This window comes from Eubalaena glacialis, chromosome 13 (genome assembly GCF_028564815.1).
Source record: "Eubalaena glacialis isolate mEubGla1 chromosome 13, mEubGla1.1.hap2.+ XY, whole genome shotgun sequence".
Taxonomy (NCBI): Eukaryota; Metazoa; Chordata; class Mammalia; order Artiodactyla; family Balaenidae; genus Eubalaena; species Eubalaena glacialis.
The window spans coordinates 73,195,663-73,216,967 of record NC_083728.1 but is presented as its reverse complement, the minus strand read 5'-3'; the positions used below and the strand labels follow the sequence as shown (position 1 = coordinate 73,216,967).

General features: G+C 45.4%; 1 protein-coding gene across 1 annotated transcript in view; it reads right to left on the bottom strand.

The window, feature by feature from the left end:
• Positions 1–21,305, bottom strand: part of OTOA (otoancorin) — a 60,071-nt gene that overhangs the window by 26,215 nt on the left and 12,551 nt on the right. Inside the window, exons 8-18 of the mRNA XM_061208812.1 lie at positions 21,006–21,109; positions 17,098–17,198; positions 15,116–15,255; positions 12,704–12,827; positions 10,386–10,601; positions 8,591–8,758; positions 7,700–7,840; positions 4,881–4,939; positions 4,588–4,705; positions 2,327–2,400; positions 100–235 (exon numbers count right to left, since the gene is read on the bottom strand). Coding sequence (XP_061064795.1) covers positions 100–235; positions 2,327–2,400; positions 4,588–4,705; positions 4,881–4,939; positions 7,700–7,840; positions 8,591–8,758; positions 10,386–10,601; positions 12,704–12,827; positions 15,116–15,255; positions 17,098–17,198; positions 21,006–21,109 — 1,381 coding nt within the window. The remainder of the gene's footprint in view (positions 1–99; positions 236–2,326; positions 2,401–4,587; positions 4,706–4,880; positions 4,940–7,699; positions 7,841–8,590; positions 8,759–10,385; positions 10,602–12,703; positions 12,828–15,115; positions 15,256–17,097; positions 17,199–21,005; positions 21,110–21,305) is intronic.

Genomic DNA, 21,305 nt, shown 5'->3' with positions numbered 1-21,305 from the left:
GAGCCCAGCCAGATTCCCTGAGGGCTCCCCAGGATGGCCACAGATAACTGGAGGGGAAGGGACACCAGTGAAAGTGTCACCCAGGAAGAGTTTCCTTACCAGGCACTGCTGTACTTTCTTGAGGACTGAATTCTTTTTGTGGGAATCTAAAACCAAGGAGTCCAACTGACTCTTCCCCAGGCTGATCAGAAAGGGCACACACTGGGAGGCTGGGACAGAAGCCAGGTAGCGAGCCCTGGAGAGAGATGGAGAGAATGAGGGAAGGAAAACAGTGGCTGCTCTGTATTTGCCCCTGAAATCAGGGTCTGTATGCCCAAGAGCTTATCACAGGGATGTTCCTTAAATGCTGGTTCTCCCCAGAGATGTTCTGTCTCCTTTGGGCAGGTAGCAAGCCTCCCACCCATCATTTTCCTAATTTGTGGGTGGGAAACAAACTTCGCATAATGCTCTTCTCCTACAGGTGGGAAACAAGCTTCCCATCATGCTCTTCTTCCATGACCCAGCAGCACTGATCAGAGAATAGGATCTCCATAAACAGAGGTTGGCTGGTGGACTGGTTGAGGGGAGATGAGGAGAAAGGAAATGAAAAAGTAGAAGAAGAAAGAGACAAAGAGAAGAGAGAATAAAACAGAAAGTGGAGGGAAAAAGACGAGAAGGAGAGAGTGGAAAAAGTAAGAGAAATGACTCCCAATTCTGTCAACCCCAGTCCAGAACTCTCCTCCAAGCTCTTGACCATATATTCTCAACAGGAGTGATATCACCCCCGTGGGGAGAAACTGGTTCAGGGAGAGGGAGGGATGGAGGCAGGGAATCTTAGTTATTACAATGATTTGTGATCCACCAAAGCTCAACCCTACTCAACAAAATCTTACTCCTTGTAATTTCTCTCATTAGGGAGAAATTCAGTTTTTCTCCTTTGGGAGGCAATAATGAAATAAAAGTTGAGAAAGACTGCTCTGGACCCCTGTGACATCATGGCCACCTGACTGTTCCCAAAGCAAATTCAACCTCCTCCCCCAAACATGTTCTGCCTCCTCTCTGCCATCCCAGACTCCTTTGTCTCTTTATCCCCAAATCTGTCCTTGCTAGCATCTTAACATTACTCAAATCTGTTCTCGCCTCTCTAGTCCTAGTATCACCATCTTATTTATTTCTTCATTCATTCATTCGGCAGATATATACAGAGCATCTGCTGCATGCCAACCACTGTGCTGGGCACCAGCTACCACCATGAACAAGACATGAGGGGAAGGTCCCTACCTTTGGGATGCTGTAGGGGGAAGAAACACAGAAACCAGTTAATAAAACAGATCATTTCAGCTAGTGATGAATGTAAGGAAGAAAATTAAATGGCTCTGTAATGGAGAATGATATGGGAACAGCCAGGAGAGCCCCTTTGAAGGCAGTACTATTTGAGCTGAGACATGGATGTGTGGAAGAAGACAGCCATGCCAAGGTCAAGTTTACAGAAATAAGCTTCCACTGTCTCTCTCCTTCCAGCCAGGCCCCCTGCACTCCATCCTCTATATGGACAGTGGTGATGATCTCTCCCAGAATACAAGTAAAACACCCCAAGGCGTCACACAAGCCCTCCCTGACCTTTCTGCCCTTCTCATTTGAGCCCCTGGATCCAGTCATGCCTGAAGTCCATCCCTGGACTTTCCTGAATCCAAAATTACCTTTTATTGCCTAAGCCAGTTTGAGTCAAGGTTCTGTCACTTTTAACCAAATATCAACTTGATATTACAATTGGCTTCATGCTTGTCTGTTTTTCCTCCATGAGATTGTAAGCTCTTATAAGGGGAAAATTTACTTATCTCTGAGAGCTTAGTATGTAGTAAGCACTCAATAAATATTGTTAATTCAATGAAGACAATGGCAGCAAGAGAAGGGAGAGGGAAATAAAGAGGAAAAGAGAGAAACAGTGTCCAGACCATATTTAAAAAGCAGGGCTGCCCCCCATGCCTGAACACCCACACATACCAGGAGAAATCCCCACTGCTTCCATCAGCCCTGATTCCCCTGGAGCCTGGACACAGCTGTGAGGCCAGCCCAGATGTGACCTGCTTCACTGGCACTTACTCATTCAGGCTCCGGTTGCTTTGGCTTTGGTTTTTAAATAACAAGAAAAAGCAAGAGAGTCTGTCTAAAATATCAACGTGAGGCTCAGAATTTAAATCCTGATTCTCAAGGACTTAACTGTCGAAGGCACTGTCCACTTGCCCCTGTTTCCTCACCAACACCCAGGGAGAGAGAATCACTTTGGCTTTGGTGACACCTGCCAATCTTATTGCTGAGCCAGAAAGGGAGACTGATGTTCACTTACGGGAGTGTAGCCAAGAGGAAGGGTGGCATAGAGGACCTGGAAACTTCCCAGTATTTCCACGCCAAACAATTAATCTAAAAGATTAAAGCAGTTCCAGGAATTTAGTCCAATAATAACAAGGGCAAACACAGATTGTGCTTTCGGTGTGTCAGGCACTGTTCTAAGTGCTTTACATACGTTCACTTATTAAACAGAACACCCTACAGTGTAGGTAACACTACTGCACCCAATTTATGGATGAGGAAACTGAGGCAATAATAAGATGCACACAAAAATTTAAGTCTGAGAATGCTCACCACAGTTTTATTTATAACTGCAAGCAAGTGAGATGTAACCTTAATATACATCAGTAGGGGACTGGTTAAGTAAATTATGGTATAGCCATACAATGGAATACTATGCAACTACTTTGTTTCTATACGGTAGATTTATGTGTGGGCGTGTGTGTGTGTGTGCGTGCGCGCGTTATATACATTTAAACAGAACATCGTGTATGGTATGAGCTCATTTGTGTGTCTTAAATTACATGTAGATATGTTCTATATATACAAAAAATTCTCCAAGTCTATAGCAAACTTTCTCTGTAGTTACTTCTGGAGCAGGGATTCTCAGCCTCAGCACTACTGACATTTTGGACAGGATAACTCTGCGTTGCAGGAGCAGTCCTCTCCACTATGGGATGTTAAGTAGCATCCCTGGCCTCTACCTGCTAGGTGCCAGTAGCATCTCCCCCAGGTGTGACAAGCAAAGGTATCTCCAGATATGGCCAAATGGTCCCCTGTTGAAAACCATGCTCTAGGAGAAACCTTACTTTCTCTCTATTGTTTTGTTTTATAATAATGTGCTTTCAGCAAAAAGATAAACAATAAAGGCAAATTTTCTGATTACCTGGTATTTGAAGGTTCTAAGAACTGGGCAAAATCAGGTAAGGAGCTTTATTGGGACAACTCTTCCTGTTTGAACATGTAGGTCTTCCTCAAAGCTGGCCTGAACTCCATCCATTGCATCAGTTTGATGAGTGGAAGGAGACAGCCATGCCAAGGTCCAGGTTTCAGAAATAACCTGCTTCCCACCCTACCTGGGCAAGGCTTTTAATATAGTTCAGTGGTTCTCACCAGGGAACCATTAGAAATGAAAAGTATCAGGCTTCACCCCAGAAACCCCAGGGAAACTCTGCAAGTGGGGCTCTGCAATCTCTGTTTTGTTAACAGTTTTATTGAGGTATAATCAATATACAAAGAACTGCACATATTTAATGCGTACACTTTGATGAGTTGGGAGTATGCAAACATCAATCAAGGTAACAGGCATGGCCAACAGCTCCCAAAGTGTCCTCCTGTCCCTTTGTTTTGGTTTTTTGTGGACAGAGCACATAACTTGAGAGCAACCCTCTTAGCGAATTGTGAAATGCAGATACCATATTGTTAACTGCAGGTGTTGTGTTGTACAGCACATCTCCACAACTTATTCATCCGCCAAAACTGAAACGTTATACCCAGTGGACAAGCCTTCCAGGCAATGCTGATGCAAGCTCGAGTTTGATAACCACTGACAGAATGAACAATCTGAGGGAAATGACAGGCTTCATTAAAAATTTGCATGTTCCTCTAATGATCTCAAAGGATTATACACCCGGCCTTTCCCTTCCTGGCTCTCGGGAAGAAAAGTCATTGTTTGGAAACTTTTCATTCAGATCTGAAATGCACCAGGCCACCTGCTTACCCTCTCAGACTCTGTACAGCCGACCGTTTGCACTCCAAGTCCAAAAGCTGCCCCCCAAGGCCCGCTTTTACTTACTTAGATACAGTGAAAGTCAGTCACTGCCTCTGGACTCCCCAAAGGGTTAAAGAGTCTCCTTAACTATTTGGAAAATGAAGTTTTAAATGAAAAATTAAATTCTCCTAGAGTACTGTTTCCATTCTAGGCTACCTCTGGAAAGGGTATGAAAGTTAGATGAGGGTATGACCTGCAGGCGCAGGAAAGCATAATTGTGAACATGCAAAACGGTATACCTTCCAACTGAATTTTGGGGTTCAAATCTGGGTATAGAATACCCAATCTGCTGAAACTCTGGCTGTAGAGACATAGGTATGTGGAGCTTTTAAAAAAGAAATTGGAGAAAACCTGGCTCAGTATTTGGCCCCATATCATCACTTGCATCAGTATGATCCTGGCACAAGTATCTTAAGATGCCACAGTTAATCCACCCAGCGACCGGGTAGGGAGAGAGAATTAGAAACAAGGAAGTGCTTCGAGGGTACCTGATATGGTGAAAGCAGAGAGAAGTTGTTCTCAAAATACTGGAAATGAGCCAGAAAGGAGTCCACGCTCATGGCCTCAATGTGGGAGCACATCACACCTTTGACCAACTGCCCTGTGCTACAAAACAAAACAGGGACCCAGGAGAAAAGGGGAGTAGGGAAGAGGAAAGAAGGAGCAAGCAAAGGCAGATCTGATCTGACACCAGCTGCAGGCAGGACTGTCCAACTCTCCCTCCTGGGAAATAGGCTCCTCGGGAGGGAGACTCCAGAGGGCTCGTCAGCCCCAGGCTTACCTCAAGAGCTCCTCGGGCCTCCTGGTTGTCTTTGACAGAAGCTCAAACAGGAACAAGGCCTGAGGGAAGAGAATGATTGCCACGGGGATGGAGCACTCACCTACCGTGACGAGTCCTATGCTCCCATTTTACAGATGGGAAAATGGAGGCTTTGTTACTTACCCAGAACCACACAATTGCTAAGCGGCAGAGCTGGGACTTGAGCTGGTGTCAGGTAATTGCAGAGTCCATGCTCTCACACCCTAGGTGATCCGGTGCTCCAGGAGGTGAATGAGGAGCAAAGCCAGGGCAGCAAGCCTGGAAGTTTACTTCATGTCCTCTAAAAAGCCGCTGCCCAGTTGAGGACCCCCTAGAGCCCCTATTTTCATGCCCACCTGCTGTTTCTGAACACACGGCATCCCAGGAAACAAAATGGAAGGATGAATAGACCAGGATGGGCTAGAAAGTTCCATCAGTAAAGTAAGTCCTGCTCACAACAGCGCTCCCCTCAAGCCCTCCCAGGTGGGTCCCCAGGAGAGCAAGGCCTAGTAGGCAGGGGGGTCATTTGTTTCAAGGAATGTAATTTTACAGAACACCTAATGTGCATGTACGATCAAATACGACATTCATCTATTTTATAGACTCTGAAACTTTAAACATAATTCCCTAAACAGAATAAATTATGAGCTGGCATTAGGCGGAGGCATCGGTGACATGACAGCTGAGCCCAGGAGAAAGGAGCAGCAGGGGAGGTAAGTTCCAGGCACTCTGTGTGTGGCCCCAGAGATTTCCTCAGGCACAGGATCAAGTTCCAGGGTCCCCCCATCATCTCCGCCATCTCAGGAAATGGCACCTCCATCAACTCAGTTGCTGAGACAAAAATATCTTGAAAGCATACGTGGCAGGACATATTTTCCAAAGTGATCACATATTTTCTGCCTAATATGCTCTTCTAGAAGCTTCCAGAACCACTCCCCCATCAAGAGATGGAGTCTGCTTGTAGCTGGAGGTGGGTGGCATGGTGGGAGGCTTTGCGACAGCCTCAACAGACAGAGCACAGAAGTGATGCTATTTGACTTCCAAGGTCGCCAAAGATGACAGCTTCTCACAGCTCTCTCTCGGGACACACACCTTGGGAGCCCTGAACCACCCCTATAAAGCCAGCTGCCCAAAGCCACCATTCTGGAGAGTATTCGACACCTAGAAAGGCCGTAACAAATTACCACAAACCTGGTGGCCTAAAACAATAGAAATTTATTCTCTGGAGGCCAGAGGTCCAAAATCAAGGTGTTGGCAGACTAGGTTTCTTCTGAAGGCTCTCGGGGAGAATCTTCCCCCACCTCTTCCAGCTTCCGGTGGCTTCTGCTTGGCTTGTGGCTGCACACCTCCAGCCTCTGACTCCGTCTTCACGTGCCCTTCTCCTCTGTGTGTTTCAAGTCTGTCTTCTCTTCTGCTATCTGCGTTTTCCGCTCTTATAAGGACACTTGTCATTGGATTTAGGGCCCATTCAGATAATCAAGGAGGATCTCATCTTGAGACCTTAATTAAATCTTCAAAGACCCTTTTCTCCAAATAAGGTCACATTCCCACCCACAGGTTTTGGGTGGACATAACTTTTGGGGGGGTACCGTTCAACCCACTACATGGAGAGACCACACCCAAACAGACAGAGACACCCCCAGCTGTTTGAGTCTCCCCAGCCCAGATGTCAGACACATGAATGAGACGCCAGGCCCAGCCACCAGCTGAATCCAACTTTGTGAACAACCCTAAGTAAGAGCCTTGGGAACCATGGGAGTAAATAATAAAATAACTGCTACTCCACTGGACCTGGAGCTGGTGGGTAACCAGCAACAGATCATGGGCACCTAAGGCCTGATGCCTCCCCTCTGTCACACCTGCATCCAATCTGACAGCCAATTCTGTCACTGTTAACTTTCAAAATGTATCCAGAATCTGACCATTGGTCACCACCTGCATTGCCACCACCTGGTCCAGGCCCCTGTACGCAGTAGCCTCTTAACTGGTCCCTTTGTTTCCTCCCTGCTCTCCTCAACTCAGTCCCCAGGCAGCAGCCAGAGTGATTCTTCGAAAACCAAAGTCAGATCCTGTCCCTTCTTAGACGCCCCTCAGCTCCCCTTCTTGCCCAGGGTAGAAGGCAGTCCTCACAGCGGCCACTCTACAACCTCTCTGAGCTCAGCGAGGTCACCTGTCTAAACAGCTCACTCCCCACCCCCTAAAAGGCCTGGCCCTCCCCCTGGTTCACTTCCTCCTTAGTGCTCATCAGCATCATCTATCACCTAACAGGGCACACGTTTAATTGCTGACCTTCCGCACTGTCTCCCTCGCTAGGATGGAAGCCCCCTGAGGGCAGGGATTTCCCTCTGTTTTGTTCGCTTCTGTGTCCCCAGCACCACGCACAGCGCCTGGCACCTGGGGGGCAGGGGCTCCACAAACACTGATGAGTGAGGGAATGAAAAGCAAGTCAGGGGAAGTTCCGAGGCCACAAGTCGGCCTCCACAGCACAACCGTCCCCAGGAGGCCCCAGTAATAACTGCTCTTATGTACAGTGCACTGCCCAGCATGATTCTCATGAGAAATGATCCCCGTTTTGCACATGAGCAAACTGAGGCCGCGGGAGGAGAAGCAGTGACCCCAAAGTTAATAAACAGCAGCCCCGGAATTCACACTCGGGTCTCGTCTAACTTAACACTACGCTATTCTATCTCCTGAGTTTAATCACAAGAAATAAGTTTCTTTTACCAACTTAACCTTACAACAGACCTTTCCCACAAGACAGTCAGAAACCCAGGCACCACCTCTGGGAGTCACAGTCGTACCTGACTCCGCCGGAGCTCCTTCTCTTTCAGGACTGTGGGGTTGAATCCAGGTTCCCTCCATAAATCAAAGAGAGACACTTCCTTAAAGAAAGCCCCTTGTATTTCCACAATGCCCGAGGCGGTATCTCCTGCTTCCATCACCTGTCAAAAGTGAGAAGAAACATAATAACGACCTTGTAGAAGGTACATGGAGCATTGGGTGAGGGCCAGGCACTCTGTCTAGTGCTTCACTGACAATAAAATCCATCAGGTCTGCTCAGCAACCCAATGAGGTGGAGACGATCCTTATCCCCATTTTACAGGTAAGAAAACCAAGGCTTAACGAGTAAGGCTGAAAGCCGATACGTGAGATTTAAGCCCAAGTCTGTCTTATTCCAAAACCCACACTCTTTAATTTAACCATAGGCGTGACAGCTATCTGCAAGGTGTTGGTTAAAATTAGGCTGAACCCTTTGGGTTGGTTTCTTAACAGATTGTACAATTGGACCTGGCAGGTCTGATAGAATAGGATGCCCAGAAGACCCACTGCACGTGAGAAAGAGGAATATGGACGTGGCTTCAGAGCATGAAAGGAGGGGCTTTCAGAAGCCCTAGGGGGATTCAGGATTCATTTTCACATTTGAAAACCAAACTCCTAAAACATTATTACAGCAAGAAATCTAACTGAAGAAAAGTCTTCCAGATTCGACTGGCTGGGGAGAGCACCAGGGTCTGGGGAGAATAAGGCACAACCCCCAGAGGCTCCTTCTGGAAAGGAGAGAAGGTGGGCATCAGGAGAAGGCATTCTACAGGTTCAGAACAATCCCACCTAAAGACACAGCCCACTCACAAAGCCCCAAAACCACACGCTCTGTGAGCCCCGGGGCTGCGGACCAGACATTTCCCGCTCACCTTGCTCAAGACACCGTGCTGCTGGGCAGGTGACAAGTCAGACACGTGCAGGGAGACGGCGCTTCTCAGGAGCTGCACGAGGTCCCTGCGGTCCATGGCGTGGAAGGCCTGGGTGCCCACCCCAGCCAGGAGCATGCCCATCTGGCTGACGTTGTAGAAGGACAGCACCTGGGGGCACCAGCCAGGGAGGATGAGGCCCAGCTCCGGGCCTCCACCACTCGGATGTTGACTAGGCCCTACTGTAGGCCAGGTATCCGGCTGGGTGCTGGGGCACCACCGTGACCAAGACACAAGCTGCCCTCCCAGATCCTCCTTCCTTCCATCAGGAAAGAGAGTTAAGTATCAAAACACAAGACACCAGTAACTGTACCACTGGGGGAATTACTATACCACCTGAGGCCACAGCACAACTAGCAATGTGCCATCCACGTGCCACAGCTGACCAGGCAATGGGCTTTTCTGTGTGTAATCTGAACTAGCTGACAAGATTTAAATATTGGAGGAATCTTATAAAAATCCATATTAGAGTTTCTGCTTTATAAAAAAAAAAAAAAATCTGAACATCAGGCGATACTAGGCCCACGTTGGCAACAATGGGCAAGAACCTTCAGGTAGGTTGTGGGACTCTCAGTTTACCCAGCCCACCCCTTCTCATGGGACCTTGAGAAAGCCCACTGGCCTCAGTATTGGCCTCAGTATGTCACCGGCAGGCATCTGACACGGCAAAGCCCCACGCTCATCTACCTTCATGTGGAAGCTTTGAGTTGAAGTAAAGAAGTGTTTCAGGACATGAGTCTGATATTTTATGACAAATACAACTATAGCTGGCCACTCTAACAGGAATCACGCTTGGTTTTTCCCCCACTCCTTTGGAGTGAAGACGCTAGATGTAATATAATCAGAGACATTCCTTGGTTCTGCAAAAAACCGTTGAGTGGTTTCCTGTAGTTAGTCCCTGTAGAATGGACAGTCTCTTACTGTCCCCAAAGAAGACAAGATCTTTTGAGCTCTTGGCTTCTTAGCAAAAGTCACCTCACCCCTCTGTAGGAAGAGCTGGACGCAGGAATGAAATAAGCCTCTTGGTCCAGGGCTGTGAGGAATAAGACAGTCTCTCTCAGCTCCCTAAAATCAAATTCACAGAGTGGACCCCTGTGGCCCCAGTCAAAACAGAAGGTCTGCAAAGCCTTCAAACGAAAGTCACCAGAAGTCCAGAAGGGACAAGATGAATGGTCTATCCTCGGTCTTGAGTCAGAAAGTAAGAATGGGTGGGCATTGGTCATGGCGCCATGATGGCAGTAGTTAGCATGGGAGTGAAGCAAGCAGGCTCTGAAGCCAGATGCCCTGGGTTCACTCCCAGCTCTGTCCCTTTCATGTGGCCTTGGCAATTCCCTTTTACACTCTGTGCCTCGTATGAATGACCTGGAAAATGGAGGTTATAACACTACTGACCTCAGACAGTTGTTGGGAAGCTTAAATGATTAACTCAGAGATAGCTAACACTCATTGAGCTCATACTCTAGGTCACGTGTTGTTCTAATCTCTTTCTGTGCGCTGACTCACATAATCCTATGGAACAGGTGCTATTGTATCCCCGTCTTACAAACTGGGACACTGAGGCCAAGAGAAGTTAAGCCAATTCTCCACTGTCACACAGCTAATAAGTGGCAGACCAAGGATTCGAACCCAGGGAGTCCCCCTTGGCACCATCTTCTTACTGATTGGCTGCCCCTGTTGTGTGTGTATAACTGGTCCTTGGGTCTCAGGGCATTAAAATAGAGTTCAAACTCCAACTGACCTTCTCATGGGCCAGGTATTTGGCAGACAAGATGACGACCTGGCTCTTGGCCCAGCCTGAGACCTGGTTGAGGGTCGAGATGGCACCGTGCACAGCCTCAGGGCAGAGGGATTCCAGCTGACTGTGGGTCAAGCCCACGACTGCATCCGACAAAGAGCCCAGGGTCTCGTTGAGGGTCTGGTTCTCTGTGGCAATTTCCAGGAGGTCGGCTTTGAGCTAGAAGGGCAGCAAGCTGGGATGAGGGTCGATAGCAAGCAAGATGGTGGTTCCTTCTGACTACACCCCGGGATGCACCCTCGACCCACCCTGCCCTGTCAAAAGGAGAGGGACTCCTGCTAAGCCCAGACCGTGAGTCGCCCCACTGAGAACACCACCTCCTCTGGCCTTGACTTTCGTATGCTACAAATTCACTTTATGCTTCATTTAAATATTAATTTGTTATTAAATCAACCTTAAAGCATGGCAGAAGGAAATTTTGTTCACTTCACCCGTAACTCAGCCACACTCCCGTAGCAACTATTTTATTTTTATGACCTTGAACTCTATATCCTGTCTATATGGCTGCTTTTCTTTCATGAAATAGCTGGGGGGGGTTCATAATAATATATAATCCATGTAAAAATAATTCTCAACAGTAACAAGAAAGTAAAAGTCTCGTGAAAATCTTACCTCAAAAAAAATTACTATGATTAGCAATTGGGTGTATATGTTTCCAAAACTTCTTATGCCTTTATAAATAAACTGTGGCATGTAGTCTTTACGTAGTTGTAACATGAACACAAGTGCAATTTTCTGCTCTATATTTTTCATTTAAAATCATGTGTTACAGGTTTTCATATTTCTGTGATCTCCTTCATTATTTTTTGTAACATGCCTGTCTAGTTATAGTCAAGTGTGTTTCCCAACTGCTTCCAGTACAGAAGGTGATAAACTCATCTATTACAACGTGACCTCTGTACAAAAAAATGAGAACGGTTCACGTTTTAACACCTGAACTTGCATGAACCATATATTCATGTCAGACGAATGTACGCAAGTGTTCTAGATGGCCACTTGGGGGCAGCAGAGTAAAGTGAAAGAAACAGCTGTCACAGTTCCTGGCTTTCTCCAAATTCAGCAGCTCCCCTTCCCTAAAGCTCAGCTCCCACATCTGCAAAAGGCCTAAAGCAGTGGTTCTCAAAGTGTGGTCCTTGACCAGTAGTATCAGCATCACCTGGGAAGTCGTTAGAAATGCAGGTTCTCAGGCTCCGCCCCAGACCTCCCGAATCAGAGGCTCTGGATGTGGGTATGTTTTCAAGCTGTTTTTAACAAGCCCTCCAGGTGATTCTGATGCATCCTCAGGTTTGAGAACTACTGACCTAGATGATCCAAAGGGTTCTCTCATATCTCATTGTATCTGGCTTTCTTCTTGGTCACAGCTACCCCTGTGACCTTAAAATACATTTATTTTCTTATTTTTGCTCAAGCTTGCTTGGGAAGGATGCTCTTCCTGGAAAACAAAAATATGCACTGACCAAGACAATGCCTACTATGTAAAATGCCAAATGGGACCGAGGGTTTTGTGATGTGTGAGAAACTGCTATGGAATTATTGACGATGTTATCAAATTTTCTTGAATACTGCTCTCATGTCATCTTTTCAATTAAAACAATGAGAAAGACAAAAAGAAGTGAGAGAAGCCGGGCAGAATTAAGACTTTAAGGGAAGAAAGGAAAGAGAGATGGAGTGAGGAGGGAAATGAGACAGTCCCCATGTGCCTATTGGTCCAAAACCTTGGTCTAGGAGCTCAGTAAATACATTCCATTCCAGTGCTCTCCACCCTGGCTGCATTGGAATCATCTGAGGCCACAGCCCAGACCAATGACATGAGAATCTCTGGGGGGTAGAGCCTGGGGGAGGGGCGTGCCACTAACATAGAACCAGGTTCGAGAACTACTGCTGTATCTCCTCGCTATGCCACTCATGGTCACCAGCCCAGCAGCTTCAGCATCGCCTGGAAGCTTGTTAGAAATGCAGAGCCTCGGGCCCCACCCAGACCTTAAATCTGCATTTAAGATCCCCAAGCAACCTTATGCACGTTTAAGTTTGAAGTGGCCGCTCTGATTGAATTTTGATCTATTCAAGATTTTCCTACGTTTTTTGTTGTTTCTTCCCATTTTAAGCTCATCCCAGTGTTTGAGATACCACCTGCGTGGCTGGACCTAGATCTTGATAAATCCTACATGTTTTCTCTCAAAGGCCAGGCAAGACTGTTCTTCCCATTTCTCTGGCTAGTGAAACTGATGCTGAGGCTCCAGGGCCCTGTAGCCCTTCTGCACCTTCTGAACACCAGCCTGGAAGCCCCTCAGGTGGCTGCACTTGATCATCTGGTGAAGGAGGACTTGGGCCACAGCGGCGTCCAGCAGCTCCAGGTCATCGTAGAAACAAACCAGCAGCCCCAGCCTGTGTGAGAAGATAAGGGATGCTGGTGGAGGGCGCAGAGCTGGGGGCCACAGCCGCAGCCCCACCCCAGCTAGAACCGAGAGGTCACGATCATAGCAGCTGCCGCGTACCAGGTACTGTGCTGAGCCCTTTACCTGGATTATCTCATCACAGCCCTGCAGGGTAGGTTCTCTCATTAGCCCCATTTCACAGAAGGGTCAACTGAGACTCAGAGAGATCAAGTGACTTGCCCAAGGCAAGTAGTGGTGCCGGGCCTTAAATCTAGATCCATCCAACTCTGCCATCTCTCCTCCTGAGGCAATAAGGGGCACAAGGAAAGCATGTGCTCAATTAGCCACAGAAAAACCCCAGTTTTCCACTCAGTGATAAGGGGTTTGTCCACCCTGAGGGATTCTCTGAGGCAGAGGTTTATTTCCAGGGTGCTTTATAACCAACATCACCAGATGATGGTGACTTCAAAAGGGAAAAAACACAAGAGGCACTTTGTTATAAAGCAGAAACACACCACTGTAAAGCAATTATACTCCAATAAAGATGTTAAAAAAAATTTTTTTTAATAAACTTCTTAATGAAAAAAAATCTATTGAATTGAATAAAATAATTTAATGTTTAAAAAAAAAAACACAAGAGGCAGAACAACGTAGGAGCAGAGATGGGAGTTGAATCCTGGTCTAACGGGGAGCACTGCATCTAGTGGTTAAGAACATAGCTTCAGGCCAACTGGAGTTTGAAGCCCAGCTCTACGGGACATCTGACCTGTAGCAAGTTGCTTAACTTCTCTGAAAGCCTACAGCACATGGTTGTGCAGTGCATACTCTGTACTACTGTACAGGGTAGCCCTGCCTCTCTAAGCTTTTAATGGGGAGGTTTCCTTAAATATGATGAATGGAGGAATGAGGAATACTGTGAGAGTTAAATGAGAAAAGGCATACCAACTAATTAGCATACTTCCTGGTGGATACTAAGCACTTCATTAGTGGATGCTCTTAGCATTAGTATGAAATCTACTTAACTTAGCATGGCTGGACCACCTGGATGATCATGATCAGACACTGACACTCTCAGACATGTCCACCGGAAAGCAACCAGGCCAGGGAAAGGATCTGAAAGTGTGTCTGATGAAAAAAGAAGACTCAGAAGAAGTGAAGACTGAATATTAATAACCATGTTAAGGATAACTAATATTTCTTGACCACTTACTATTTGCAGATGTTCTTTTTTTTTTTTAACATCTTATTGGCGTATAATTGCTTTACAATGGTGTGTTAGTTTCTGCTGTATAACAAAGTGAATCAGTTGTATGTATACATATATCCCCATATTGTGCAGATGTTCTTAATCTTTACAAGGGTCTTAATGAGGTAGGCAGCTTAGTAGCTCCCATTTTACAGATGGGAAAATGGAGGCACAGAGAGGTGCAGTAACATGGCCAAGATCACACAACTTGTAAGTGGCAGAGCCAGGATTAAACCCAGGAAGTCTGGTTCCAGGTCCCATATTCTTAATCGCTAAGCTATTTTTGGTGTAACTATATAAAAAAAATGGGAGCCATGCTAATGGTGAAAATTACTAAGGATAGGGCAAGAAGGTGTAAGAGTTTTATATGAGAACATTCTCTGCAAGTGCTTTGAAAAACGTAAGGTCATGTGGTAATATCAGAGGAAGCACTGTGACAGTAAGGCCCTGGGAGATGGAGAGAAGATGGGTGAACAGTGCCCGTCACCCCTCCCCACTGCACACACCCCCCCCAACATTCAAACCCTTTCTGGGGTCACCAGGTGTACAGCTCCTGGTCCTCCCCTGCTGGAAATGGTTCTGGGGGATCACGTTACAATCACTAAATTCTAGAGCTGATCTCATCCCAGGGCTCCCCACCTGAGAGTCTGGATAACAAGGGGTTCACAAATATGGGGACCCATGAGCTATTTCCAATACTCAACCCAACCTCTTGGAAATTACACATTTACCTTGGAATGGATGGAGTACTATTTAAAATGTTCCATTTTCATGCCCAGAGCTGGAATCTTAGCACTTGATAAGGTTGTATAAAATGTCTGGCACATAGGAGATGCTTAGAAAGCATTTGTTTTCTTCCCCACTTCACAACCTCTTGAAAGGGGTCTCTTTGGGGAAACACCTCCCTCACATGCACAAAGACATGGAACTATCCAAAGACATGGACCAGCCACCTCCCTTTCCTCCCCGGGTCTTTTGCTGCTCAGAGGAAGCTGATGCTTAGATGGCATCTTGGGAAACAGCTCCAAGGGCCCAACGCCCACGCCCCTTGCCTGTGGATGGTAGAGGTATTCCTCACATCAAAGTTGGAGGAGCTGATTCTCTCCAGAAATGCCTGGGCCAGTTCAGGTGTGATGTCATAAACCGTGTCCAGCTGCTTGGTGGCGTTGTCATAGCTGATAAACAGCCCAATCTGGGGGACAAGGAAGATCAGCGAGGAGGGATGAAGGGGGCCCGTGCAGCCCCGCCCTGGTGGTCCATGCTGTGCCCTACTCTTGGCACTTGGAGGTGCCCATTTCTCATTTTCATTGATTTCTCTTTTTCCCTATAATAGTTTATTACAAGATATTGAATACAGTTCCCTGTGCTATACAGTAGGACCTTGTGGTTTGTCTATTTTACATATAGTAACTTGTATCTGCTAATCCCAAACTCCTAATTTATGCCTCCCACCCCCTCTCCCCTTTGGTAACCATAAGTGTCATTGATTTCTTAATGGTCTGTCACTGCTGCTTTAGTTTCCTCTTCAACCCAACTGTTATTTAGGAAAGTTTTTTGTTTGTTTGTTTTTACTATCTGAGCAGTTGAACTTTTTTAAAGCTAATATTTGCACATTTATTTCTAGATTTGCTTTATTGAGGTCAGAGAATATGGTCCATAAATTGTTTGCTTTGGGGAATCGGAATTTTTTTAATAGATGAGTCAGTTTATAAATGACCCTCAGGTGATAAAAAGGAGTGTGTGTTCTCTTTGTAAGATACAAAGTTGAATATATGTATACAGTATACATGTAAATGTATGTTTACATAATATATAACACACCTATATTATGCAAATATATATAATATATTCAACTTTATTAAATATACTATTCAGATTCTTTTTATTCTTGTTCACTTTTTCGCACTGAAGTCTCCTATATTTCAACGCATGGTTATTCTGTGCTTAAAGGTCTCATAAAGTTGTCTCTCCCTCAAGAACTGTACTCTTCGTCCATATGAAATTCCCTCTTAGCATTGGCACTCTGTGGCTTCACCTCCCTTCTCTACATTTTTAGAAGATGAAGAAATGGTGCAAATGGCCTCTGGATCTCAGAAATTCCCCGCTAGGGGCCCAGTTTCCTAAGAATTTAACCTCTATCGACTTCCTGAAATTCACTCAACTTCTTTTGGAGAGTAAAATGGAAGTTTAATCCATTTTATAGCTGGGAATTATAAAATTGAGAGACATTTGAAATATTTCCAGCCTCCCAGGTAAAAAGAGAAACCTCGTTCTGCCTCTGGTTTCACAATAACCAGATATTGCTGGGTCAGTCGGTCCTTGAACAAGCCAGTCATCTGATGCAAACACTTCTCTCACTGGCCAGCAGAAAGTCAGGGCACACAGGATAAAAACTGGTAGCAAGCCCCAAACTGCTTACGAATGCCTCCCTGTGGGCAGCATTCTTTGGAGGCTGCATTCTAAAATCATGCTGCCCCAGGGATTTTAGTATCATCGGGCCAACATCAGAAGGAGAAAGACACCTGACCGGTGAGTTAAGTAACCTCGAATATGTGTATTTCTCCACTGTAAACTCTAGAGTTAAAATCCAATCATCACACATGCTGAAGTAGCTATCAATAGAAGTAACCATAAATAGAAGTAGCTATTAATCCACGTCGCTTTTCATTTGAGTTCGTGCTTCCAAGGACCGGAAACTCTACAGCTATTGTCCTTGGCCTTTCTTGAGTACAAAAATACCCTTAAATGATTTTTGGTGCGTAGCCAACATTTATAGATCATGTTTTTTCACATCAGAGCTATCTTAATTGTCCACAATTCTTTTTCTTTTCTTAGCTTTTCTACACTAGAACACAATCCAATGACTGACTGCTTGAGGTCTTATTCCAGGAATTTTCTTTAGATGCTCACCCATAACTTGGGTGTTCATTTCCCAGGGCACCTTGACTGGCTGGCTGAACGTGAGAGGTTTAGAATACACCTTACCCCAGAAGTATTAGTGATGGGAACATGTAAATGCACTTTTCCAACTTACTTCTATAGGACTAATTTTCATAATTTCTTCAAAGGATAGGTGAACCATATATCTGCCCAAAATCCATAAGTTTTCTGCACTGACCCATGAAACAGAGTCATCTGCAAAAAATAAATAAGTGGACAAATAAGTAAAAATTAATAAAAGACTGTGCACTGGTATATGATAGTCAAAAGATCTTTGATGTCAGGACCTCCTTTTTGCATTTATTAATTCATTCCACAACCATCTTTTGAGAGCCCCCTACTTATGAGATGCTACACTACACACAGGCAATGACAGATGTCCACCACCTCGTTACTCAATAGAGTGGCCCTTGAACCAGCAGCCTCAGTATCACCTGGGAACTTGTTAGAAATGCAGATTACTTTTTTAATACTTAAGACCACAAAATACAGTTTTATTTTTAGTTAGTTACTAACTTGAAATATATTTGACTCTTTTATTACTACCAGTAACATTCCTTATCTTCCTTATTGATTATCACCATGTACGTGAGCCAAACCTTCCTCATATGCACCCCAAATGGTCTCCAAATCTTTACTCTCTTGGGCCCTTCTCATCAGCTGGAATGCCTTTCCCCTAACGCTTCAGCTTCCAAACCCAAACCCTTCCTTAGAAAACAAGCTCAAGTGTTTCCTTTCTTAAAGCCTTCTCTCATCTCCTCAGCCAGCAGCAGTGTTCTCCCTTCTCTGAATTCCCAGAGGACTCGATCATTCCGTTCAGGCATTTGAAATTCCCCATCAGCAAAAGTCAGTGGGGCTTTAAGAACAATCGTGGCCAGGATCCAACTTCAAGTTTCAGTGAACTAGAATTGGCTGCCATTGCCCCTAATCCTCCAGTAAAAGATTTACACAGGACACCATTGCGTTGGTAGCATTTTGGGGAAATGAAAAAAGCAGAGGAGCCGCTATAGGGTGCAGTGAATCAGTCACCAAGAGCTGTTGCAGCAAGCCGTGGGCAATGGCTGATGCCCAGAGGAGACAGTGAAGTCAGCTGATGCCTGGGCCAAGTCACCAGGACAAGAGGGTGCCCTCCCCCAGCCCAGGAATCAGACCTGTTGTGGTGAGCACAGGTAAACACCTGTGATCCTCTTGATGGGGACTCTGGACACTTGACTTGGTTATTAGAAGAAAGGGTGGCCCTGGAAGGCTAGAGAATTCTGGGGGGAAACCACTAAATTCACCAAGAACCAAGCTGAGCTGTTCATTTCTAATTAATTTTTTTTTTTTTTTTTTTTTTTTTTTGCTGCGTTGGGTCTTCGTTGCCACACGCGGGCTTTCTCTAGTTGCGGCGAGCGGGGGCTACTCTGTTGCGGTGCACGGGCTTCTCATTGCGGTGGCTTCTCTTGTTGCAGAGTACAGGCTCTAGGCGCATGGGCTCAGTAGTTGTGACTCGCAGGCTCTAGAGCGCAGGCTCAGTAGTTGCGGCACGCAGGCTCAGTAGCTCCGCAGCACGTGGGATCTTCCCGGACCGGGGCTCGAACCCATGTCCCCTGCATTGGCAGGAGGATTCTTAACCACTGTGCCACCAGGGAAGTCCCTCTAATTAATTATTAAGCATGAACTGTATTTCTGCAGACCAATGATCCCCAAACTTGGGAGAGTTTGGACACCCAAAGTATTTCCAGTTACCTCAAGGAACTTCATGAAAAAAAAAGTTTAAAGTCCAAATAGAATTCATTTCAATTCACTTAGTTTAATAATGAAACATATCACATAGGAATTTTAGGAGAGTCTGTCTCCAACTAAATTCTGGCAACAAGGACTTAAGGGAAGTCTAGAGTCTGGAAGGTGAGTTGAGTGAATTTCTCAGGGTCACTTAGTGTGAGATTCAGTTTTCTGGAGGCCAATCACTATGCATCAGGCAGAGAGAATTCTGCTGCGCATGGAAGACATCGATTATTCCATTGTTTAATGCTTCTTATATACAAATTTCAGAGCTGAATTCCAGGAAAAGGATTGATTTGCACTCCCTACACTTCACCGCCACCGGCTTTCTCTGTTTCCCACACACACGCAGCTCATTCCCACCTCGGGGCCTTCATATTTGCTGCTTCCCCTGCCTGGAATTCTCTTCCTCCAGAGCCTCGCATGTCTGATCCCATTTCTCATTTTGGTCTCAATCCAAATGTCACCTGCCCAGAGAGCTCTGCTCTGCCTCCTAGTCCAGCAGTCAGAAACTACAGCCCATGGACCAAACCCAGCCCAACACCTGATTTTGTACAGCCTTCGAGCTTGGTCTTTCCTTTTTTTTTTTTTAATATTTATTTTATTTATTTATTTGGCTGTGCCGGGTCTTAGTTGCAGCTCGTGGGCTCCTTAGTTGAGGCTCACCAGCTCCTCAGTTGCAGCATTCGAACTCCTAGCTGCGGCATGCATGTGGGATCCAGCTCCCCGATCAGGGATCGAACCCGGCTGCCCTGCATTGGGAGCACGGAGTCCCAACCACTGTGCCACCAGGGAAGTTCCCGGTTTTTACATTTTTCAATGATTGAGGGAAAATCAAAAGAAGAATATTTTCTGACACATGAAAATTACATGAAATTCAAATGTCAGTGTCCATAAATAAGGTTTTCCTGGGACACAGCCATGCCTATTTATCTGCTGTCTGGAGCTGCTTTTGTGCTACAACATCAGAGTCGTATAGTTGAGACAGAGACTGTAGGGCCACAAAGCCTATAAATTTACTCTGGCCCTTTACAGAAAACACTTGCCAAGCCCTGTTCTAGGCTAAAGCAGTAACCCTTTCCATGGCATTGATCCCTTTTATTTTCTGCAGAGCAGTTACCGGTATTTGTGTCCTCTCTCTCTCTCTATCTCTCTTTATTTACTTGCTTACAAGTTTTCTCCACCTATTCTCCCACAATAAAATTATAGCTCCATGAGAACAAAGACTTGGTCTTCTTTTCCTTTGTATCTCCAGTGGCTGACACATAGTAGGCTCTTTTTAGGTGTTTAAAAAGTTTATTCTCTTTACATCACTAACATTAAAGATTCAACAAGTTGAAGCCACCTGTGAAATTGTTTGCGTTATTAATCTACATAGCCATTCTCTCTCCTTTTTTTTCAATTGTAGTAAAATACACGTAACATAAAATTTACCATCTTAACTACTTTTAAGTATACAGTTCAGTGGCATTAAGTACATTCACTTTGCTGTGCAACCAGCACCACCATCCATTTCCAGAACTTTTTCATCTTGCAAAACTGGAATTCTGTACTCATTAAATAGTAATTCCCCACTCCTTCCTCCCTCTGGCCCCTGGCAACCACCGCTCTACTTTCTGTCTCTATGAATTTCACTACTCTAGAAAACAGTAGGTTTTTAATAAATATCTGCCAATAAATTACTCCTGACCTATTGCTGCTTCGGTTGCAGGAAGCTTAGCACTAAATTTCTGTGCTTTATTGCCTATATTTTCTTTTAAAAAAACTACTTTGTCCCACTTTGATACAGATTTTTAACACAGATTTTGAACTTGTAACCTGATTCTAAAAGTTTTCATTGAGGGACTTCCCTGGCGGTCCAGTGGTTAAGACTCCTCGCTTCCACTACAGGGTTCGATCCCTGGGAACTAAGATCCCACATGCTGCGCAGTGCAGCAAGTTTTCATGGAATCTAAGGTGCCATCATTATTTACGTTCCACTAAGAAACTAAACTTGGACACGGCGTTGATTGTAAGATACAGACGATGCTGACTTCAGAGACTTCAGCGTGTGAAAAATGCACTGATGAAATGGGGTATGTGGTTTTTCCATAAACCACATCAAACACTTTTTGGAAGCTGAGGGAGCTAAAAATCTTAAGTGACAATGAAATCAAATCCCTATCTTCAGAGATGAAGCATCACTTTTAAGGATGGACTCCCCCTAAAAAGTGTTCCCACCTCAAAGCCTGGGCTCACCAGTGCCATTGGAGGATGTCTGCAAAATCCCAGTCATCCAGGAGTAGAGAGCCCTCTGGGAATGGGCCGAGGTTTGGTCGTAGAGATCTTTGAACACCACAGACCTACATGACATAAACATGGGTGTCAATTAAGGAACAAATATGAAGGCCTTCAGGCAGGGTCCAAACAAGTATACAAAGCTATCTTTGGTTAAAAGCCCTTCCCACTCCCTTGCTATATGTAGCTATTTTCCTGTTTCTCGTCTTCCCATCACAGTTAAATACCTTCCAAAGACTGGTCTCCACTTCCTCACCACCA